This window comes from Drosophila mojavensis, unplaced genomic scaffold (assembly GCF_018153725.1).
Source record: "Drosophila mojavensis isolate 15081-1352.22 unplaced genomic scaffold, ASM1815372v1 contig_136, whole genome shotgun sequence".
NCBI lineage: Eukaryota > Metazoa > Arthropoda > Insecta > Diptera > Drosophilidae > Drosophila > Drosophila mojavensis.
In genome coordinates this window covers 8330866-8351317 of record NW_025318667.1, presented here as the reverse complement: position 1 = coordinate 8351317, position 20452 = coordinate 8330866, and the positions used below count along the sequence as shown (strand labels likewise).

The window sequence follows — 20452 nt, the reverse complement described above, 5'->3', positions numbered from 1 at the left end:
ATAAAAATGTGTTTTTATTTACTTTAACATCAAGGAGATCTCCTTGGGCGATTCGGCAGGCTATCGATAGCACTATCGATACGCTCAAGCAGAGCTTAAGGCACAGAACTCGGCTCAGCAGCAATGCCAATTGGAAATTTGCGGTGCTAATTGGAACTGCAACGCAATTCGATTTGATGCATAACTCATGTGTAGCTAAAACAACAAAGAAACGAATAAAACGCCAACAACTTGAATATATCGTTTGTATTTATATATAATCACTCATTTATTTTCTAAATTTTCCACTTTAGCTCAATTTGCTTAACTCTCTTCCTTATTCTCTTCCACGCTTCGGCTGTCATTTTACTTGGTAACCGTTCGTTTATCAATTACGTTTATATTTGTTTTCACTTGGATAGGGTGTAAAAAGTTTGAAATGTTCTTAATAGGATCAAGACATATTTATTTACCAGCTAATGCGTTACTTATTTTCTGCTTCATTTTCTCGTTTTGTTTGTTTGTCTGTTTGCATTTATGTTTTCTTTGTTTCATCTTTCTATTTATATTTTTGTTTATATTATTCTTTAATCCTTAGGTATTTGTTGCAAATTAACATTAACTTTATTGAACTTCTTGCTTACAACTATTTTTGTTGTTATCTCTTTTGTGTGTGTAGATGTGTGTTGGTGTATGTGTCTGAGTGTGTGTGTGTTGTGTAATTTTACAAACAATACAATTAGAAATCAAAATTCCAGCTATGTTTAAATATTGTTTACATCTCCAACTATTTGTTTATGTTTATTTCTGTTTTTTTTTGTTTTTTGTTTTTTTTTTCTGTTCGGGAAACTTTTGTCAGTTAATGTTAATGTTGCTTTTACGGTTACACGCTATAGTTATACAATTAAATGTTTATATATATGTACAGTACATTAATGTATACATATCTATTTATTCATATATTTATATATATATATATATATATATATATATATATATATATAAATATATTTATATATATTTATATCATTTACAAAAGAACTTAACGAGCTGTCATCGTTCATTTATTTGTTATTACATACAAAAGATTAACAAATTAATATTAAAAACTACATTAAAAAAAAAAAAAAAAAAGTATACAATAGTTTTGTTATACACATATATATGTAAATATATGTTTGCATATATATTTTTTCGTATGTATTTACGGCACTGCTCGTAAGCTAATTTACGTTACGGATTGTGAATGCGGCTAGATCATTTGTTTATGTATTAGTTTATATAATTTTCGTTTTGTTATGGATAGATCCGTTTGTCTAGGACAGGAACTCCATTAGCCAATATAGGTTTTTGAAACATAAAATACAGTTAAATTGCCTTTAGCATTCCTTTGACCAGAATTTTCACATGACAGAAGTGTTTTCAATATTAGCAATATTTTCTCATTTTACTTGAAGTTTTTCATAGTTTTGTTTTGAACAATACAAACAGAATACAAATTTAACAATAAAAATGACGGGGGACAATTATATATACAAATAATATAAATAGCAATAATTGATTTATGACATGGATAAACACAAAATATTTGTCAAATTTGAAATAAAATAATAATAGAAAAAAGAAAAATACAATTATACAAAATGACATAGTTAAACAATTTTTTAGAGTAAGGCTTTCATCCGTTTTTTTTTTGTTTTGTTTTTGGTTGCTTTGCTTCTGTTTACTTATTTAAGCATAATTATTTATAGTGTTTGTGTGTGTTTGTGTCATTGTGTGTGTGTGTGTGTTTGTGTCTGCCTGTTTGTGTGTCTGTTTATCGATCTTTTTAGTTGTTGTTTTGTGTTTATCCTATTTTAGTTTTAGTTGTAGTTTTGTTTTTCATTTTAAAATAATAAATACATACATACATATACATTACATTACAATTACATCATATCCATAGTACAAAATATAAAATTTAACATCACATTGGTTGACATTCTTTTGTTGGTTGGTTGGTTGCTTCGCTTACATGCACTTACTTTCATCATCCTCCTCCTCATCATCATCATCATTATCATCATCAATATTAACTTTACATTATGCTTAACATCGTGTGTTGATTTTGCTTTGATTTACATACATTGTATAGTTTGTTTTTGTTTTTACTTTGTGGGTTGGTTGGTTTCGTTTACTTTTGTCCTTTGTCCATTTCTACAATTGATAGCATTTGAAATTAATCTGCGTGTGTATGTGTGTGAGTGTTTGTGGATTTGCTTAAACTGTCGGTCGGTAGGTCATAACGATCGATTGCTCGATCCGAATTTCGTTTCTCTTAGCCTCTGCTCTTCGCACATCCATTTCCATTTCCGTTTCGATTTCCATTTGCATTATTTTACATTTTCTGTTAACAATTGATGTTCTCTCTCCTTCTTCCTCTCTCTCTCTCTTTCTTTCTACAAAGTTGGCCTCTGCTTTCTAACCTGCAAGTACATATAAAGTCGTTCATTACAATGCACAATAGCCACACTAGAAACTTATATACATATACATATATGCATATCATATACATACAAATGCCTGCTGAGAAGTCGTCTAGAATTCAGTTTGATTTATGGCGCACGCTCTACGCACTGCTCACTCAGAAGTTAAACGACTTAACGAGCTTTACAATACAAATACAATGCATTAAGCACAATACACATATCTATATCTATACATTCATATATATATATATATATATATCAATCCATATATCTATACATAAGATACTGATTACACAGACCAAGCACATTTACATATCAATATGAATACATTAAATACTTATATACAAATGAAAAAGGGTAATTTACATATTCACATTTATTTATATCGCTAGCTAAAAAGTAAAATAAAAAAATAATATTGCATGGATGATGCATATGATAGCTACTTGTCAGTAGCAATTTATATACATAAATAATTTTGCGTATTCGGCATTACCTAATGAGATTTTTACTAATCTCCGGGATGCTCAGGACAGGAGCGATTCACCTCAAACCAACGATCGATGCAGCTGCAGGCGAGACGAATATATTAGTATATTGATTTATAGATTTAGTATGTATGCTACTAAGCGGCTTCTAGTTACCCTTTGTGGTATATGCATAGACATGGCAATCGAGCAATTGTATCACCTGGACTCAAGTCTTCAAGGCAAATGACGCACTCACCCTTGGCGTCCAGCAATGTGTCCTCTGTAAAATGCGAATGTGAATTTATGATAAACAATGCAAGCAATGCCGACATTCCGGCTGCATACCGTTATATGAGAGTCTTGGTTTTGTTAGGCACATGACTAAATGGCATTCAATATCGTCTGGCAACACGAACTTATTGCACACAGGGCATTTGATACCTGTGCGGAAGGAAAGAATTCAACATCGCTGACCAGGAAAGAGGTATATATATATATATATATAAGTACCATTGAAGGACCAAATGTGCGATGGAAGCGATGTTGCTGTATAAACGCGGCCAATGCCATTCGCTGATGTTGCCGATGCAGCCAATGCAATGCTCTCAACGATGTTTGCGCCAGTCATCGACATATCCTGCAGGACAATGGGCAAATGAGAATGGCAGACTGTGGGGAGAGTCGAGTGCAACTTACGCGTATTGAGTCACCAAACGCGCGTCGCTGTTGCATATAGCTTTGTGCGGCAGCCGCGGAACTGTTGTTGTTGCCGGCTGCCGCCTGGAAGCTATTGCTATTTGAATTAGCTGACACAGAGACTGAAACGGCGGGATGTGTGTTCGGGTACGTGCTGGATCCCTGCTGTAGTTGTTGCTGTTGCTGCTGCTGTTGTTGTTGCTGTTGCTGCTGTTGTTGCTGCTGCTGCTGCTGTTGTTGTTGTTGCTGCTGTTGAATGTCGGGCACTGAGCTGAGGCTGCGTGCACGCTGTCGATCTATGGACGTGGAGTTCGGCTGATTGTGATGATGATGATAGACCTGGAGACCGGGCAATGTGCGCAGCAAATTGAAACCCTGACCGGCATCGCCGCTCCGGCCGCCAACCGCTGAGCTCTGCACCGTTGTCTCGGTGGCAGTGGCACCCGTTGAGCTGCTTGAGAATGTTCTGGAGCGGGGGCTCTGCTGGCCGCTGGTCGCTGGTGTGCTTGCCTTTTGACCCATAGAGTTTGAGTTTCTTTCTATCTCGCGCGGCCTCTGCTTCTGCCCGCCCCCCGCTGCCGCTGCGCCCTTCGATCGCTGACTGGTTGAGCTCGCACTCTTTGCCACTCGCGCGTATTATTGCACTTTTCGAATTCGCTCTCAATTGGAGTCTCTTGCTCTCGCGGTCGCTCTCGTTGTGATGCAGCTTAATTTATTTATTTTGTTTTTTTTTGTTTCTTTTTTTTTTTTGCGAGCTGTCTTTGTTTGCTCCTTCGTATATTACGCGTGTGTGGGTGGGCGCGCGTGTGTGTGAAGGTGTTTGCCTGTGTATGTGTATGTGAGTGTGTAGGAGAGTTTCTGCGTGCGTTCACATTTAAGGAAACAAAACAAATGACAGCAGCAGCAGACAACAATAGCAAACAAAGTTGATGTTATGGATCAGGGTTTTGGGGGCTGGTGGGTGATGGGTGCTGGGTGGTGGGAGGTGCTTGGTGGGTCAGCAGCGGCGGCAGTAACGGGCGGCGTTGATAAATGCGGTATATAGATAAGTGTTTAAGTGTGTTTATGTGCCTTCTGCTGCCTTCGCCTGTGAAATGTTGTTGTTGATGATGATGATGATGATGATGATGATGAATGTGTGTACTGAAAGGTGTATGCGTGTGCGTGCGACCGTGTGTGAGTGCGGGTGCGGGTGCCAAAAGTGCGGAGCGTTGGGAGGGCGTTAATCGCACGTCGGTCGTCGGTGTCAGTGTCGGTGTGATGGTTCTTAGTGTTGGTGTCCGCTGTCGGTGCGTAGTTGATTGCTGCTGTTCTTGTTGTTGTTGTGATACCGAAAACCAGAATAGTTGTGGACTCTAACTACGCTTAATCCGCTTGATTACCACTCGCAATTTAAATTACTGTTTCCGTTTTCTCTATATTATTTTTAACATCTCCGTTTTCGTTTTATGTGTACTCTTTGCTTTGCTTTTGACCACCACAATTTATTGGTCGACCACCACAGCGTATTATCGCAGTTCCCGGTGTTGAAAAATGCCAGTATACCAATCAAGCTGATAGCGATATATCAATTCACTATCGAATGTCAGCGATATCGTTGGTAATGTTGTTCGATGTTTAACAAAAAAATTTTACTTTACGTATTTTGTTTATGTTTCTGATCTTAGGAATTGTAAATAGTACAAAAAATTAAATTTCTTTAGTTGCTCGTCATAGTTGGTAAAGACATTTAGTGCCGGGGCAACTTAAATCGATAGTAATGTATCGAAATTTCGTTGCGATATCAATAGATGTTGCCAACCAGCTAAGAAACATAAGTTTTTTAATAATGTGGTTGTGTTTGTAAAATTGCAGTTGTTGGCAAATTGTTTAATTATTCATGTGCTGCGGTCACTAAGCCTAACAAAGAAAGCGCACTAGAACAGAAACAACTTCGGCATGAGTTGGTTTGAAAAAGCCAAAACGGTTCTAATCGAAGCGCTTGACATACAGGATGATGACAACAAGGCAACAGATAACGCTGGCAGCAGCACAACAGCCAGCAGCAACAGTAGTAGTGCTGGATCGTCGATGGCCGCCGCCAAGGGTGCATCAGTAAACGCATTGAATACATCTGCAATAGATGGGGCCACATTCTACGACAATCCGCATGCCAACGAGATGGTTACCATTCCGCCCAGGGCAAGCGATGCCTCAGTGTCAGCACCAGCCAATCTCTATGCAAAACGCCAGTCGGCCACGTCAGATTCGGTAGATCTGCTGTCTTCGCCGTCACCGACGTCGCCAACTGGTGGCGGCGGTTTACGCAATTCCGAGTCATCACTGGAGCTTATAACAGCGCCAACAACTGCCAGTGAAGTAGAAATGAATATGTCGCCAGATACAGAACCTTCGCTGCCCGATAGCATAGTCATAATAGCCAGCAATGAGACATCCGACAATGCGGATGGCGACGTTGATGACGACGATGATGATGATGCCATTGATGAAGAAGATGATGGGCAAGTGATTAACTTGGATCAAGACGATCATTCGTTGCATTTGAATGGTGAGTATACCCTTGGCTCGAGCTAAATTGCATTTCAATTCTCATCTGCACTTCTACAGACTCTACCAAAACGATGAAAGCCTTGGTATTCAGCGACACCCAGACGGCTGTCAATGTATCTGGCGCTGGAGCTGGTGCCGATTCGGACTCGACGCAAAGCTTTGAGGACATCCAGCTACAGTTGAGCCACAAGAGCAAGTCGGCCGACAGTCCGGTCAGCACGGAGGCCTGCCAGCATGGCAGCAAGACGGAGTTGCCCGATCAGAGCTACTCGTCCACCTCATCGGACATTGAGATCATATCGAATCCGAATGGGGATTCCAGTACAAATAGCACGACGACGCGCACCAGTCCGCAAAAGTTCAAGGAGCTGTGCGGCGGTGTTAAAGGCCATGGCCATGGCTTGCATGGCCAGAAGCAAGGCAAGGGTCACCATCGCGAGCCATCGGAGATCTCATTGCTGTCGGAGGACTCGCAGTCGGAGCTGGACAAGCTGGTGCATCGCATAAGTGAACTCAATCAGGTTATCGAGGCGCGCGAACAGCGTCTGCTACAATCGGAGCGCCAGAATGCGGAGCTCCTGGAGCGGAATCAACAGCTGTGCGCCCATATGGAGGCGGCTAAGAATAGTGCCAATAGCAGCGAGGCCAACGAGGCGGTGCAACGTCTCTCGGCATTGGAAAAGAAGTTTCAGGCGAGCATTCGGGAACGGGATGCGTTGCGCATACAAATCAAGAGCCTAAAGGATGAGCTGCTGAACAAAATACCCAAGGATGAGCTGACCGAAAGCAACGAAATGATCATAGCACTGCAGTCCGAGGGCGAGAAACTATCCAAGGAGATTTTGCAGCAGTCGAACATCATCAAGAAGCTGCGTGCCAAGGAGAAGACCTCAGACACACTGCTGAAGAAGAATGGCGAGCAAATCTCACAGTTATCCAGCGAGCTGGAGCGCCTGAAGAAATCTCTGGCCGCCAAGGAGGAGATGGAGCGTTCGCAAATTGAAGCCGTTTGCCGCATGACCAACGAGAAACGGCGCGTGGATGAGGAGAACGCCGAGTATCGAAGCCGTATCGAGGATCTGCAGTCGAAGTTGGCGGCGCTCCAGGCGAGCTTCGATGGCGTCAAGGGTGATCTGCAGCAGCGCCAGCGCCACGAACAGAATCAAATGCAGGCCGAGAATCAAGAGTATGTGCAGCAGCTGAGCGAAATGCGCGAAAAGTTGCGAATCACCGAGCACAACATGGTCAAGCGGGAGCAGCAGATGCGCGAGGAGAAGCGCGATCTGTTGCGTCGTCTCGAGGCGGCCGAATCGCGTGCTGAGAGCAGCACCCAGGAGTTGAGCTTGTCGACGACGCCGCTCATCAGACAAATTGAATCGCTTCAGAAGACGCTCAATCAGCGCACTGTCGCCTGGAGCAAGGACGAGCAGCTGTTGCTCGAGAAGCTGGAGGATGCGCAGGCTCAGTTGCGTTCGCTGCAGCAGCAAGAAACGGTGCACCAAGAGAAGCAGGATCTGCTGCGCACCCGCTGCGATCTGCTCGAGGAAAAGCTGGCCAATGCTCTAATGCAATCAGAGAGCGCCAAGATTCAGCTACGTCAACAGGAGTTGGACGCCAGCATCAGAGAGAATGACTACAAGAGGTGGGGATGACCTATTCCAGTTTTATATATATATATATTAAATATCTTGTTCTGCTCGTGTCCAGCCAGCTGAGCTCGCTGCAGGAGCAACTGAAGCAGCGCCAGGACAAGTTGGATTCCTTGGCCGAACAATGCCAGCAACTGGAAGCGGAGCTGCGCAAGCTGCACGCCTTCCAGCGCAGCAGCGAGCTAACCGTGGAGGCAGTCAAGGCCAGCAACGAGATGTCCGAGAATCGCTGCCAGAAGCCGCTGCATGTCTCTCCGCCGCTCAGCCTGGAGGATGAGAGCGGCTCCAATGAGGATGCGCTGGGCGGCATAATTGATTGGCAGGGCGTAAGTGAATCAGTCGTACGAAAATTATTCTATACATCCAATTGAATACATTCTCATATTGTCTAACCAGGACGATTTGGAGTGCGCATCGAACAGCGGGCGACAGCCGTCGGGCATGATTCAGGGCGTGCATTTGAGCTTCTTAGCTGGTAATACCACGACGCTGGAGCATCTGCAGGCGCTGCTCAAACAGCGCGATGGTGAACTAACGCACCTGCAGTGGGAACTATCGCGTCTGCAGGCGGAACGCGGCGTGCTGGACAACGAAATATCCAAATTAACTATGGAAATGGAGACGGTTAGTGCAGTGACTACTCTAGCTTATCGTTGCCTTCATTCCTCATTCCTCATTCAATTCTTTACTTTCAATTCGATGCAGTTGAAGGAGAAAGTGCAATCTTATGAAGCCATGGAGAAGTGCTATGAGGATCTGCAGCATCGCTACGATGCTCTGCTGCAAATGTACGGCGAGAAGGTGGAACGCACTGAAGAGCTCGAACTGGACCTGGTCGAGCTGAAGCAGGCGTATAAGATCCAAATTGATGAGCTGCTCGCGGCGCCGCCTCCAAATCTTCAGCGACCAGCCAAGCCCACATGATTGCCGTCCCTGGCATGGTTGCGACGTGCCTAATAACCGGCAATCCAGTCGGATTTATATATCTGGATATATTTCTCTTTGTCGACCTTATGCAAATGCAAAATGCTAAATGCTTCGGGCATACTTAACGAAGCTGTTGTTTTCTTCATTCCTCTATTTTGCTTATGTATATGTGTATCAGCTGTGTCCCATTTCCAGCCAGCACTCCCGCTCCCTCCCTAGCCACCAATTATTAATTATCTATGTATAATCGTCATATTAACATACAAGTAAATATAATTTGCGTGTTAAAATTTCTAGTTATATTATGCATATGGATCGATTGTGATAATTTTTATTTATACTTATGCGTACATAAATTAAAATATAATTCGTACATCATTATTTATTTCGCTCTTTTACTTGAGTTCAAGATCTGATCTTTGGGCTGCATAAGAATTCTTCTCTAGGTGGAGACGTCTTTTATCACACAGTGCTTAACAAACTTATGGCTTACTCGTAATTAAAGCTTAAATAGTTATTTAGGTATCTCTGTTCACAAGAAATTAAGGTAACTAGGGATTGTAATACGTGAAAATACAAAATTTTACTATGTGGCATCATGAACAAGAGTTAGCTAAGTTAACTTCACAGTTTATGGCGCTCTTAGAATGGCATTTGCCACTTGAGTTAGTGGAAATACAGGCTTAGCGGGCTCATCGCCAGCTCTGTCCATGTAGCCACAGCTATTGCTCAGATCATCCGTGTTGAGGGAGAAGATCATTAGGCCGCCCACATTCATGGACTTGACATAGTTGGCTTTGCACGAAATGCTCGTCATGCTCTCATATGAGATCCACTCCTGCACACCGCTGATATAGGGCGAACAGGTGTCGTTGTCGTATGTGTAAAATGGTTCGATGATGAATTGATGGGCGCACTCGCAGGTCTCTGAGAGCGTAGTGAAGCCCAGTTGTCCACACTCGCCAAAGCCCGAGGCAGGCGCACCTATCCGACGGTTCAAGGGATTCATGAGGCTGTAAACGGATGGGAATGAATGCATTGTATTTTTATCCAAATCCCATGTTACTCACGTAAAGGAATGTCCATAGGTTGGCAAGCCGATGACCAAACGCTGTGGCTCCAAGCCATTTTTTAGCCACCAGTGCACGGTATAGTTGATGTTAAAGGTGGCCATTATGGAGTGCTCCGTGGAGCGGGCATAGAGCGGGGCATTCAGTCCAGTAAATGGCGTATCCTCGCGATAGAAATGAAAGTCGTAGGACATTAGATTCACATAGTCCACGTAGAGGTTGATTTCGCCAATGTCGTAGCCAAAGAAGGCGATGCCCTCGGGTGCAGCGACGGCCAAGGTTAGCAGATTGTTAGTGCGCTTCTCGCGACGCCACTCAAGGCGAATCTCGTGCAGCAGCTGGGAGAAGTGCATGCGCTCATTGTCGTAGGCTCGCGGAAACTCCCAGTCCAAATCGATGCCATCCAAGCTGGGATATTTGTGGAGCACGGCACGGAGTGAGCGCAAGAATTGTTTGCGCCGATCATGATTCGCTACCATGACGGCAAACTGGTGGCCACTGTCCGCACCGCCAATCCACAGCAGCAGCTTCACCTGCGGATGGGCGGCACGATAAATACGTGTCTCATCCTGCAGGACTTGCTCGAGGCGCGCTGACAGCTGCAACGTCGTGTTGACCAAATTGGCAATGCCAATGTTAATGTGCGTGCACAAATCTCCAGGCACATCCAGCAGGCTCAGATTGTCGGGTCCCGAAGCTGAGTAATAGCACACTAGGCGTTGGTTGCGCTGCACTTGCAGGCGATTCAGTACCTTGAAGTGCACCGTTAGTAAACAAACAAGCGCAAGACACGTAAACAACAGTATGTAGCGTATCTGAAGGTCATGCTTTTGCAGTCTTGATGGCACAATATTTCCATTATCACGTTGAATCTTGATATAATTCACCATTGCTATTGTTGCTGGCAAAATGTGTTAATGAGCAAGCAACGTAGCGTTGTTATTTGCGTTGCTTCAAAAGTCAGTGTAATCAAAACAAAAACAGAAAATCAGAAACATCGATAGCATGCGAATTCCATCGATAGCCCAAGATTGGCGATAGATGATATGTGGTTGCAACCCTGTTCGCATGTGCATATGCGTATTTGGGTAAAAAAAGTTTCTGTCGTTTGTGCTGCAATTTTTACGTTCGCCGTGCTTTTCGTTTGATTTTTTTTGCAAACTTCAAAAACAAAACAAAAATGCAATTGTTGAGCGTAAACATTAAATAGCTGCTGCGGCCGTACACTACTCTATAATAATATTGCCGTCTGTGAGTGTCAGTCTTAATGTTTGTATAATTTGCTCATTGTTTTTCCGTGTGTGAGACAAAGTGAGTGCGAGTGTGTGTGTTGGTGTTGCTGCTGTTGTTTTCGCCGTCATTGTTGTTGTTGTCGTCTCGCTTGCGGTGCAAAACAAAACACACCCAAATGACTGGCACCAGCCAAAAGTCGAATCAAACACAGTCATGCTGACCATAGGGTGGTGCAAACCGGCAAAAGGCAGAAATGGCTGTAGGATTCTATATTAATAAATACATATATGTATATATATTTATATGAATGTGTGTGTACGTGCTTTCGTTTTTGGCATATTCACGCCCATTTGCATATGCACATCTGTGTACGTTTGTATCTATTTGTATCTGTGTGGCTCTGCTGAATGACTCACTAGATAAATGTTACTCTGCCCACATACCAAAAAAACAAAAAAAAACTAATAAAATAATAATAAAATTGCCGGTTCGACTTTGGCACCTTGCGATTTCTGTACTGATTGTTGTTGTTGTTGTTGCGCTGTTTGTGTACGCGCTTATCTGGCGCAGTTTACGGCCCGCCCTCTCTCCCTTCTAGCGCCCCCTCAACCATACCGGTTAGCCCGGGCCACAAGCACTGCAAGAACTTCGGCTCGCATTCTTTAGCTTGTTAAAAATGGTAACTAACCTGCTTTTTTAATTTTTGTCTCGTTATTGTTGCAGGTTGAGCAACACGGTTAGCTATATGAGAACCATGACAAAAGACTACGATTATCTGTTAAAGGTGCTTCTGGTTGGCGACAGCGATGTGGGTAAACACGAAATACTGTCCAATCTGGAGGATCCGTCAACCGAAAGCCCCTTCTGCAGTGGCAATGGTAAGTGGGCCGACAAACATTGTTATATTTATGGCTCTGGCATACAGCCAACTCATATATAGATTGCACCTCTCACATATTGCAAACGGTAGCATACAAAACGACAACCATATTGCTGGAAGGCAAACGGGTTAAGCTACAGATCTGGGATACATCCGGTCAGGGTCGTTTCTGTACCATAATACGCTCCTATTCGCGCGGCGCTCAGGGTATTATCTTAGTGTATGATATAACAAACAAATGGAGCTTCGATGGCATCGATCGCTGGCTCAAAGAGGTCGAGGAGGTGAGTGCTCAAATCAAAACGCCTTAACCAATGAATAATATGTGAATATATTCTACAGCATGCGCCTGGCATACCCAAGGTGCTTGTGGGCAATCGCTTACATTTGGCCTACAAGCGCCAGGTGGCTGCCAAGACGGCGGAAACCTATGCCTCACGCAACAATATGTCCTGCTTTGAAATCTCGCCACTCTGCGACTTCAATATACGCGAATCGTTTTGCGAACTCGCCCGGATGGCGCTGCATCGCAATGGCATGGAGCACATCTGGCGCAGCAATAAGGGTACGGCAAATAAGCTATATTTGTGGCTGAATGATATTATGTTAATACTTGTATTTGTGTAATTGCAGTATTGTCGCTGCAGGAGCTCTGCTGCCGGACAATTGTGCGTCGCACTAGTGTTTATGCCATCGATTCGTTGCACCTGCCGCCCTCCGTTAAATCGACACTGAAGTCGTATGCCATGACAACGTCACAGTGCTACAATTCGTTAACGCAAAACTCGAAAAGTCGGAATCGCTGCAAGACGCCAACCAGCCACAGTCGCAACAGCTGTGCGATCGCGTGATTGCCGGCTTGTAGGTGGTTTCTCGTCTCTTCTGCAACTGCCTACGCAACGGCTGCGCAATTGCGCCTAAATCTACAATCTACTTATATTTATACTATCTAAGCTTCAACACACATACACACACACACACACACACACACACACACACACACACACACATTATACATACATACATATACACACACAACCCACATAACATGCGCGAGTATTTTCTTTAATACAAATATGTCATCAGCATTAATATTTATTATCGTATGAAAAAGAGCGAGAGAACGATGTTTATATTTTTACATCCTATACATACTACTTATTATTATTAAATATATATATATATAAACATATGTGCATCCACTAAACGATATACATATGAACATATTAATATATATATATATATTTTTTATTCTTTATAATGTTTACCATTATCACTAAAAAGTTAATAACGCATAACTGTAATGTTGTTAATATTATTATTATATTTGTATAACTTTAATGTCTAATACGCTGGATATAGTATACTGATACAAGGTATTCCTTCTTTAATTTTTTTTTTTAATACACATATATATATATTTATACATATGATACTTTAATTTTTCATTTTTGTTAACAATCAATGAATATTTGTAGAACTCTTTTTTTTTTTTTTTTAATTAAAAGAAGGCGTTGGAACAAACGAATTGATAAGATGATAATGATGATGATAAGATGATGTTTATAATAATGAAGATACTGATCACCATTATCACGATGATGATGATGATGATGATGATAAACATGAAAAACAACTACAACTAAAAACCACATGCGATATCTTTGTCTTTGTCTATGTAGCAATCCATCTCATTCTATTTCAGTGCAGCAAAGTGAAAGTTCAGCTGATGTGATACGTAATATATATATATATTGGAATATTTTGTATTATGATATATGGCATATATGTATGCTTTACGCTATTTGGTCATATATAGTTGAAAACTCGTAGACTTTTTGAGCCACATTCTATAGTCGGGCTGAGCTTAGAAAAGGTTCAAAAACGTTCAGCTGAAACAGGCTCAATCTGATAAGAATGATTGATTGATGATCCTTCATGAAATAAATCAAAACATATCTTCCGAGATTTTGATATAGATATAACACTAATTGGTATAGACTAACTATATTTATATAATAGCACTGCCAGCTTCTAGCCTTGGCACATTTGAAAGACTTTGTGTAAAAAGTTTTGAAAAATTTTGGAATTATACAAACTTGATAGATATACATATAACTATATATATGTACATATGTATATATCTTATCGAAAAGTGTCAAAGCTTTTTCTACTTCTATCTCTCCTTGTAGATATCTGTTGACCGGAGCGGATAGCTTTAGGGCTAAGGCCTCATAGATGAGCTTTACGTAAAGCTGATCTCTTCAGTTTAGTTTCTATTTAAATGCCGTTTCTTAGCCATCCACACGGCTGCCAATTGATGTGTCAACCACATCAAATTGGCTTTTATTACAGATCTTCGTATAGCAAGTTCACACCTTTGCTGATTGATTAGTCCATTGAAAGCACAATTTAACATTGTTTTCTCATTCACAAGTGTGTTTTCCCCCCAGTTTTGTGTTTTTTTTACACTTTTTCTTTTTATTACGGCAAAAGACCTGAAAAAAATATCAGCCCGCGGTTTCATTTTTAATGGCTATTCAAAAATTCGCAAAAGCTTTTACACAATCACAAACGAAACCCGAGTTGGCCAATTCAAATCTGACAACTGATTTCCATTTGATACCAAAACCAGCAAAAAAAAAAAAAAATTATAAAAAAAAACGAGCATAAAAAAACTTGGTTTATGGGTGTTATACTTAGTTTAAACGTATCAGGGAGAGCTTAAAAAAAATAAAAAATAAAAAAAATATATATACTACCATAGCTTAGAAATAAAAGCAAAATATTAATAAAAAAGCAATAAATGGCAGCCGAAAAATTTACATATGTTGACTTGATTGCATTTGTTATTGTGTGGGTCTTGGTTTTTTTTTTTTTTTTTTTTTTTTTTTTTTTTGTCATTTCACTCTTGTAAGGTATTTTACACTAAAGTATTGTGTGATGCGCCCTCTTCGGGCAGAGCTAAGGAACAGCTTTGCTATGCTAGAATAATAATAACAATTGAAAGCTAAATATTAGCCTTCAATACAGCTTTGAGAAGCCAAGAAGCTTTAAGTCAGATTTTGCCTATAGATATTGCGAATTATTCGTTTTTAGCGCATGAAATCGGTTTAATGTAAAAGAGGCTTAAGAACTTGAAATAAAACTGAAAGTTTGTATAACAAAAGTCTTGCTTCATAATGAGCTGAAATTTTGAGAGCTGAAAATAAGCATTCATTCTAAGAATTACTTCAGAATTATTGAGCAAATTTAGTACAGCTTTAAATAAATTGTAAGCTATGAAGAACGCTTTAGCTTTGCATAAAAAGACCAAAAATTTTTTTTTATAATATCAGTCGATATGTATGTAAAAGTGTAGATAGAAGCATAGATCAAATATTTATGGAATAAAGAGCATAGGAGCTTTGTTTTATCTCGTTCCTAAAATGTACTTGAAATGCATTCGAAACTACTCAATTTCATTAGTTTCAAAATAATCCCTGATTTAGCTCGAGCTTACAAAATTATATCTTAATGTAGCTTTAAGAAGCTTCGGAGATTTTGAGTTGGTGCAAATACTTCTAAGTAAATACGGATTGAAAGCCCTTTTTGAGGGAGTGAGTTTTCAACCTAGCTCAGTTGAGAGCTACGTCTTTTTAAGCCTAAATACAGATTTAAGCGGCCTTTAAGTTTAGTGATATCTTATAGTTTTGGCATAGAATGGGATCGAATATGATAGATCTATAGATGGCCTATTCAGCATAGAAGAAGTTTACTGTTAATATACTAGAGCTTTAATGAGCTTGGAAGCTTTTAAGAACATAGGGCCTACTACATGGCACAGAGAAACCATTTGGCATCAGTTGAGAGCTATAGATCAGCTGTTTATCATGTATTTAAGAGATCTTGCGTAATGCCAGATGGGTCTAGGGCTCGACCCAGACCCAGAGCACATCGAGCTGAGTGAACTGTAATGGTGCCATAGAAAGTGATGGATCTGAGGCAAATGCTGTCGAGGTCAGGCAATGACATGACCTACCTTTGATAATCGCGCCGGTTTGCTTACGCCTGATGCGATTTGGTTATTTAGCTTAAATGTTTATGTTTTTTATTTTTTTTTTTTAATGCTGGTCAACGGGTTTTTTTTCGTCTCATTTGAATATTTTAGCCATTTAGTGCTCCATTTGCCCCGCTCACAGTTCGGCTCGCCGCTGCCCTACCATTAAATCCGATTCGGGGGCCCGCGCCATCGATGACGAAAGCAAACAGCGGAATCTTCGCTGCCCGCCTCAGGCGAAAGCCGCAGCAACGGCTCATTGGGCAAGGCACCGGATAACGACAAATTCGACGCCAATGACGCTGACGCCAACGACACGACGATGTAGTAGCTGAAGAGGAAGAAGAAGAAGACGTATCAGCATAATGATTGCGATCGGCGTATATAAGCGTGCGACTGCTGGAAGATGATCATCAGTTGCCTGCCTCTTCGGTTGCATTCTTCAGCTACGTGAAGTTCCACAGATTTCGTCCCAAGCAAGAAACTTCCAGCAATGAAGGTAAGCCGACTTAGCTCCAGGCAGGATTGGGCGGTCATCCCTAATGCTCGCTCCTCTTTCACAGATCTTTGTGTGTTTGTTTGCCGCACTTGTTGCCACCTGTTCCGCCGGCATCATTGGCGGTGGCGGCGGCGGCGGCGGTGGCGGTTACAGTTATGGCATCGGTAGCAGCGGCGGTGGCCATGGACACGCCGAGGTGCGCACGGTGAAGGTCATCCATGAAGGCAGCCATGGCGGTCATGGTGGCTTTGGGCACGGCGGACACGGCGGACACCATCAGGAGGTGAAGACCATCAAGGTGATCCACCAGGAAGCACCAGCTGTGCATCACGGCTTCTCTCATGGCGGCGGCTTCGGTGGTCACCAGGAGGTCAAGACTGTGAAGGTCATTCACCAGGATGGCGGATTGGCTCTGGGCGGCGGCGGCGGCTATGCTGGCGGCTTCTCCCATGGTCACCAGGAAGTTAAGACTGTTAAGGTTATTCACGAGGAGGCACCAGCAATTCACCACGGATTCTCCCACGGTGGCGGCTTCGGTGGTCACCAGGAGGTCAAAACTGTGAAGGTCATTCACCAGGATGGCGGATTAGCTCTGGGCGGCGGCGGCTACGCTGGCGGCTTCAGCCATGGCGGCGGACATGGCCACCAGGAGGTGAAGACTGTTAAGGTCATCCACGAGGAGGCACCAGCTGTGCATCACGGCTTCTCCCATGGCGGCGGTTTCGGTGGTCACCAGGAGGTCAAGACTGTAAAGGTCATTCACCAGGATGGCGGCCTGGCTCTGGGCGGCGGCGGCTACGCTGGCGGCTTCAGCCATGGCGGCGGACATGGCCACCAGGAGGTGAAGACTGTTAAGGTCATCCACGAGGAGGCACCAGCTGTGCATCACGGCCTCTCGCATGGCGGCGGTTTCGGTGGCCACCAAGAGGTCAAGACTGTGAAGGTCATCCATCAGGGTAGCGGCTATGCTGGCGGCTACTCCCATGGCAGCGGTCACGACATCGGCCACGTCCACCAGGAGGTGAAGACCGTCAAGGTCATTCACGAAGAGGCCGCCCCAGCGCCCATTGCCGTCCACAACGAGTACCTGCCCCCAGCTGTCTCGGCTCCCCAGCCCGGCTACCTGCCACCCGTCGGCGCCTGGAAGTAATCTCCTCAACTGTGCCCAGTTGATCTGTGATTCGAACTGTGTCATAACTGTGACCTCCTTTGTTAAATAGTTTTAGTAACACCCCCCATTTTTTTTTCATTAGCCTAAGAAACATTTTTTTTTTCTGTTGAAAAATATATACATATTGAAATTTAGAAAAAAATGCTTAATATGATATGTACTTTCTTCTTGAGTTTGGAGTTTACGAATAGCAAGTTTTGAACTTACCAGGGGAAATATCTAACTATATTTTAAAATTTCCAAATCTTTTTCTATTTCCGTTTATTCCTATTGAAAATGGTTTGGCTAACAGTCGACTCTCGTTATTTCGAAATTCAAGGGACTCTTAAAACATTTCGAATTGTCGAGTGTTTAACCATATGAGTACGAATTACCGCGTCTTAGCAATGATTTTTAGTTCGAATTACTGAGTGATAACTTTGAATTAATGAGAGGTTCGAAATAACGCAGGTTTGAAATAACAAGAGTCGACTGTATAATGAAACTGAAGTTAAATATTTGGTGGCTTTATATTGTTAACTGAAAGTCTATCAAAATATCTGAAAGAAAAGACTTCATGTATATTCCCCATTTATTCATTTCAAAACAAAATTTTCCTTACAAAATTAGAAATATAAAGTTTATTAATGGATGATAATTAAATCAAGCTTAGTGTATCAGAAAAAAGCCCCTATTAGACTTGTCTCTATGCATAGTTCTCTATTTCAAACTTTAAGAACTTTTTCACAATGGAAATCTAGGTTAAAGCCTCTTTAGATTTTAATCAAAGTCTAAGAAATCATATAATATACCATATAAATATGATATAATAAGATATGATAAGATTTGAGATTATGATAGTTCCGATATGTAGATTCTATAAATAAAACCATGAATCTAGAAATCGGTTATCATGTATCATATATTATAGATAATATGCATATATATCATATATCATGAATGCTAAGCTTAGAGTATCTACTAGTCTAGTTACAATATCTATCTCTCTCTCTCTCTCTCTCTCTCTCTCTCTCCATCTCTCAGTTTTCTTAGTTCGCCACAGATTTTCTTGGTTTTATGTTGATTTTATTTAAGCTTCACACATTTACCGCTTGCCATCAATTTGGGGGATTGGGTTACCAAATACCCAGGCATCGCATATATCATTTAACTGTAGTTAATTAATGGGCATGCATCACATTTAGATTTCACATTCAATATGAATTATTGTAATTCCCAGATCTGCTTTAGCTAGTCATTTGCATACGGAGTGCAACTGGTTTTGGGTCCACCCACTTTCGTTTGGGCTTCGTTTCGTCAGTCCATTACCATAAGCGCTATGAGCTAAACGAGCTGATTAATAAGCCCATAAAATGTTGATTTTTCTTCTTCTTTTTTTTTTTTTTTTTTTTTATGTATCATTTTGTTTATCTTTAGTATAACATAAGAGCTAAATGTGTGTGTGTGTGTGCTGATGAAGGTGTGTTTGACAAATGTGTGTGGGTGTTTGTTGAAAATAGATTAGAGATTTTTCATGAAAAATGGGGTTCGCTTGTCAGTGGTAGATCCAATCTGGACGAGCTCCAAACATGCGTCGCTGTTGCGTCATGGGAGCCTGCTCCACGCTATTCCCACTGCTCAGATACTGATGCAGAGGCAGTGGGCGCGGCGAGGATGATGTTATCAGCGGAAGGCTTGTTGTGGGTCGCCATCTCGATGGTCGCCAGGGCGCGCTCATGTCCCCATCTAAGTTGTTGTTGCTCTTGCCGTGACTGTGACTGTTGCTCTTGGTGTCGCTGTGCACGCGCAGATTGAGCAGCAGCTCGCCATCGTCGTCGATCAGATTGTACAGCTGGATGCCTGCATCCGCGTCGGCTCCTCCTCGCATGTGGGCGCGCTCCAGGCGCACCTGTTGCTTGACCTTTGGCTTCGTTTTCCGGCGCACCGGCTTGGCGTAGCGAGCGGGCGGCAGCACACGCGAGATCCGCTCCTGTGCTTGCAGCTGGCGCAGGATGCCCAACGGCAGCACCAGGTCCGATTCGAATGGCAAGAAGCCACTCGCACGCACCTTGATTATATTGCGACGCACGGGGGGTAACGGTATCGGCAGCACCAATTCCCAGCGGCAAATCAGCAGCAGCACTAATAACAAAAACAACAACTGCAATCGCAGCGCAGCTGCCAGTGGTGGCAGTATCAGATTCATCGCTAAGCTGCGGCGGGCTGGCACATGTTCACTAATTGCAGTCCTTTACAACACTTGTCTTCCTTTCAGCTTTTTCAGTTTATTAACCGCCAATTGCAGCGCACATTAGGCAAACAAACAACAAACAGAAAAAAAAACGTAACAAAATAATGATGAGAGTTAATGACGGAGCTAATATGGAGTCAAGCAGCTCGTTCTAGGCCGGCATTGCACCAACTGATTTTGACCGAGCCACGCACTGCGCCGCAGACCGCCAGAGAGCAGGGCTTGCTCTCACATACATGCATACACTCGACTCACATACACAGGCGCACACAAAGAAATGAATTAATTAGAGAAAATTCCGACGCATGCTTTATGAAACGAGCCACCGCACAGTGGTTTACTGCTTTGAAATTAAACATTTTCCAGCTGAAATTTACAAATATCTGATTTTAATTATTTATTTTGACATTTTTTTTTACATCTTATTTGGTTTTCTCTTGAGCAATTGGCAATTATTGGCAAATCAATGGGCAACGCAGATCGATAAATTCTAACGACTATCGATTATCAAATAAAATGCAATGGCGATATTTAAATACTGTGAGGCGCCATGCTGCAAAATTTAACCGAATTTACATACTGTATATGTAT

The 20452-nt window shown here is 42.2% G+C and overlaps 6 protein-coding genes across 7 annotated transcripts; 3 read left to right on the top strand and 3 right to left on the bottom strand.

Moving 5' to 3' along the window:
* Nucleotides 1-1892: 1892 nt before the first annotated feature.
* On the bottom strand, nucleotides 1893-5265 carry LOC6584978 (E3 ubiquitin-protein ligase znrf2). The gene is made up of 6 exons (XM_002010582.4): nucleotides 3614-5265; nucleotides 3428-3554; nucleotides 3263-3358; nucleotides 3092-3197; nucleotides 2944-3016; nucleotides 1893-2444 (listed from the first exon to the last, which is right to left on the bottom strand). The coding sequence occupies exons 1-5, from the start codon at nucleotides 4133-4135 to the stop codon at nucleotides 2959-2961; spliced, it is 909 nt and encodes a 302-aa protein (XP_002010618.1). The 5' UTR covers nucleotides 4136-5265; the 3' UTR covers nucleotides 1893-2444; nucleotides 2944-2958.
* A 118-nt stretch (nucleotides 5266-5383) lies between these two features.
* Nucleotides 5384-9120, top strand: LOC6584977 (TATA element modulatory factor). The gene is made up of 5 exons (XM_002010581.4): nucleotides 5384-6161; nucleotides 6221-7805; nucleotides 7871-8138; nucleotides 8209-8436; nucleotides 8518-9120. Exons 1-5 carry the CDS (start codon nucleotides 5552-5554, stop codon nucleotides 8734-8736), a joined length of 2910 nt encoding a protein of 969 aa, XP_002010617.1. The 5' UTR covers nucleotides 5384-5551; the 3' UTR covers nucleotides 8737-9120.
* Nucleotides 9016-10790, bottom strand: LOC6584976 (acidic mammalian chitinase). Its single transcript, XM_002010580.4, has 2 exons — nucleotides 9810-10790; nucleotides 9016-9752 (listed from the first exon to the last, which is right to left on the bottom strand). Exons 1-2 carry the CDS (start codon nucleotides 10697-10699, stop codon nucleotides 9371-9373), a joined length of 1272 nt encoding a protein of 423 aa, XP_002010616.1. The 5' UTR covers nucleotides 10700-10790; the 3' UTR covers nucleotides 9016-9370.
* A 91-nt stretch (nucleotides 10791-10881) lies between these two features.
* On the top strand, nucleotides 10882-12884 carry LOC6584975 (ras-related protein Rab-40C). 2 transcript variants are annotated; one of them, XM_015161034.3, is made up of 5 exons: nucleotides 10882-11060; nucleotides 11766-11920; nucleotides 11983-12206; nucleotides 12265-12487; nucleotides 12556-12884. In XM_015161034.3, the coding sequence occupies exons 2-5, from the start codon at nucleotides 11788-11790 to the stop codon at nucleotides 12771-12773; spliced, it is 798 nt and encodes a 265-aa protein (XP_015016520.1). In that variant the 5' UTR covers nucleotides 10882-11060; nucleotides 11766-11787; the 3' UTR covers nucleotides 12774-12884. The 2 variants fall into 2 exon arrangements, with proteins under 2 accessions (XP_015016520.1, XP_032588599.1); XM_032732708.2 differs by lacking the exon at nucleotides 10882-11060 and having other exon boundaries at nucleotides 12013-12206.
* A 2915-nt stretch (nucleotides 12885-15799) lies between these two features.
* LOC6584974 (glycine-rich protein DOT1) lies at nucleotides 15800-17774 on the top strand. The gene is made up of 2 exons (XM_044011400.1): nucleotides 15800-16460; nucleotides 16525-17774. Exons 1-2 carry the CDS (start codon nucleotides 16455-16457, stop codon nucleotides 17608-17610), a joined length of 1092 nt encoding a protein of 363 aa, XP_043867335.1. The 5' UTR covers nucleotides 15800-16454; the 3' UTR covers nucleotides 17611-17774.
* Nucleotides 17775-19062: 1288 nt separating this feature from the next.
* Nucleotides 19063-20336, bottom strand: LOC6584973. The gene has a single exon (XM_002010577.4). The coding sequence runs from the start codon at nucleotides 19814-19816 to the stop codon at nucleotides 19166-19168; it is 651 nt and encodes a 216-aa protein (XP_002010613.1). The 5' UTR covers nucleotides 19817-20336; the 3' UTR covers nucleotides 19063-19165.
* Nucleotides 20337-20452: the final 116 nt, after the last annotated feature.

What these genes read in the sequence shown, in the direction of transcription:
- LOC6584973 (XM_002010577.4), bottom strand. Translation starts at nt 19,816, where the DNA reads ATGAATCTGATACTGCCACCACTGGCAGCTGCGCTGCGATTGCAGTTG.
- LOC6584976 (XM_002010580.4), bottom strand. Translation starts at nt 10,699, where the DNA reads ATGGTGAATTATATCAAGATTCAACGTGATAATGGAAATATTGTGCCA. An exon ending in ACCTATGGACATTCCTTTAC is followed by an intron (nt 9,753 to 9,809) that starts GTGAGTAACATG and finishes ATCCGTTTACAG; the next exon opens with CCTCATGAATCCCTTGAACC.
- LOC6584975 (XM_015161034.3), top strand. Translation starts at nt 11,788, where the DNA reads ATGAGAACCATGACAAAAGACTACGATTATCTGTTAAAGGTGCTTCTG. An exon ending in CCCCTTCTGCAGTGGCAATG is followed by an intron (nt 11,921 to 11,982) that starts GTAAGTGGGCCG and finishes ACTCATATATAG; the next exon opens with ATTGCACCTCTCACATATTG. An exon ending in GGCTCAAAGAGGTCGAGGAG is followed by an intron (nt 12,207 to 12,264) that starts GTGAGTGCTCAA and finishes TATATTCTACAG; the next exon opens with CATGCGCCTGGCATACCCAA.
- LOC6584978 (XM_002010582.4), bottom strand. Translation starts at nt 4,135, where the DNA reads ATGGGTCAAAAGGCAAGCACACCAGCGACCAGCGGCCAGCAGAGCCCC. An exon ending in GCACATTTGGTCCTTCAATG is followed by an intron (nt 3,359 to 3,427) that starts GTACTTATATAT and finishes CCTTCCGCACAG; the next exon opens with GTATCAAATGCCCTGTGTGC. An exon ending in ACCAAGACTCTCATATAACG is followed by an intron (nt 3,198 to 3,262) that starts GTATGCAGCCGG and finishes CGCATTTTACAG; the next exon opens with AGGACACATTGCTGGACGCC.
- LOC6584977 (XM_002010581.4), top strand. Translation starts at nt 5,552, where the DNA reads ATGAGTTGGTTTGAAAAAGCCAAAACGGTTCTAATCGAAGCGCTTGAC. An exon ending in AGAGAGAATGACTACAAGAG is followed by an intron (nt 7,806 to 7,870) that starts GTGGGGATGACC and finishes GCTCGTGTCCAG; the next exon opens with CCAGCTGAGCTCGCTGCAGG. An exon ending in GCATAATTGATTGGCAGGGC is followed by an intron (nt 8,139 to 8,208) that starts GTAAGTGAATCA and finishes TTGTCTAACCAG; the next exon opens with GACGATTTGGAGTGCGCATC.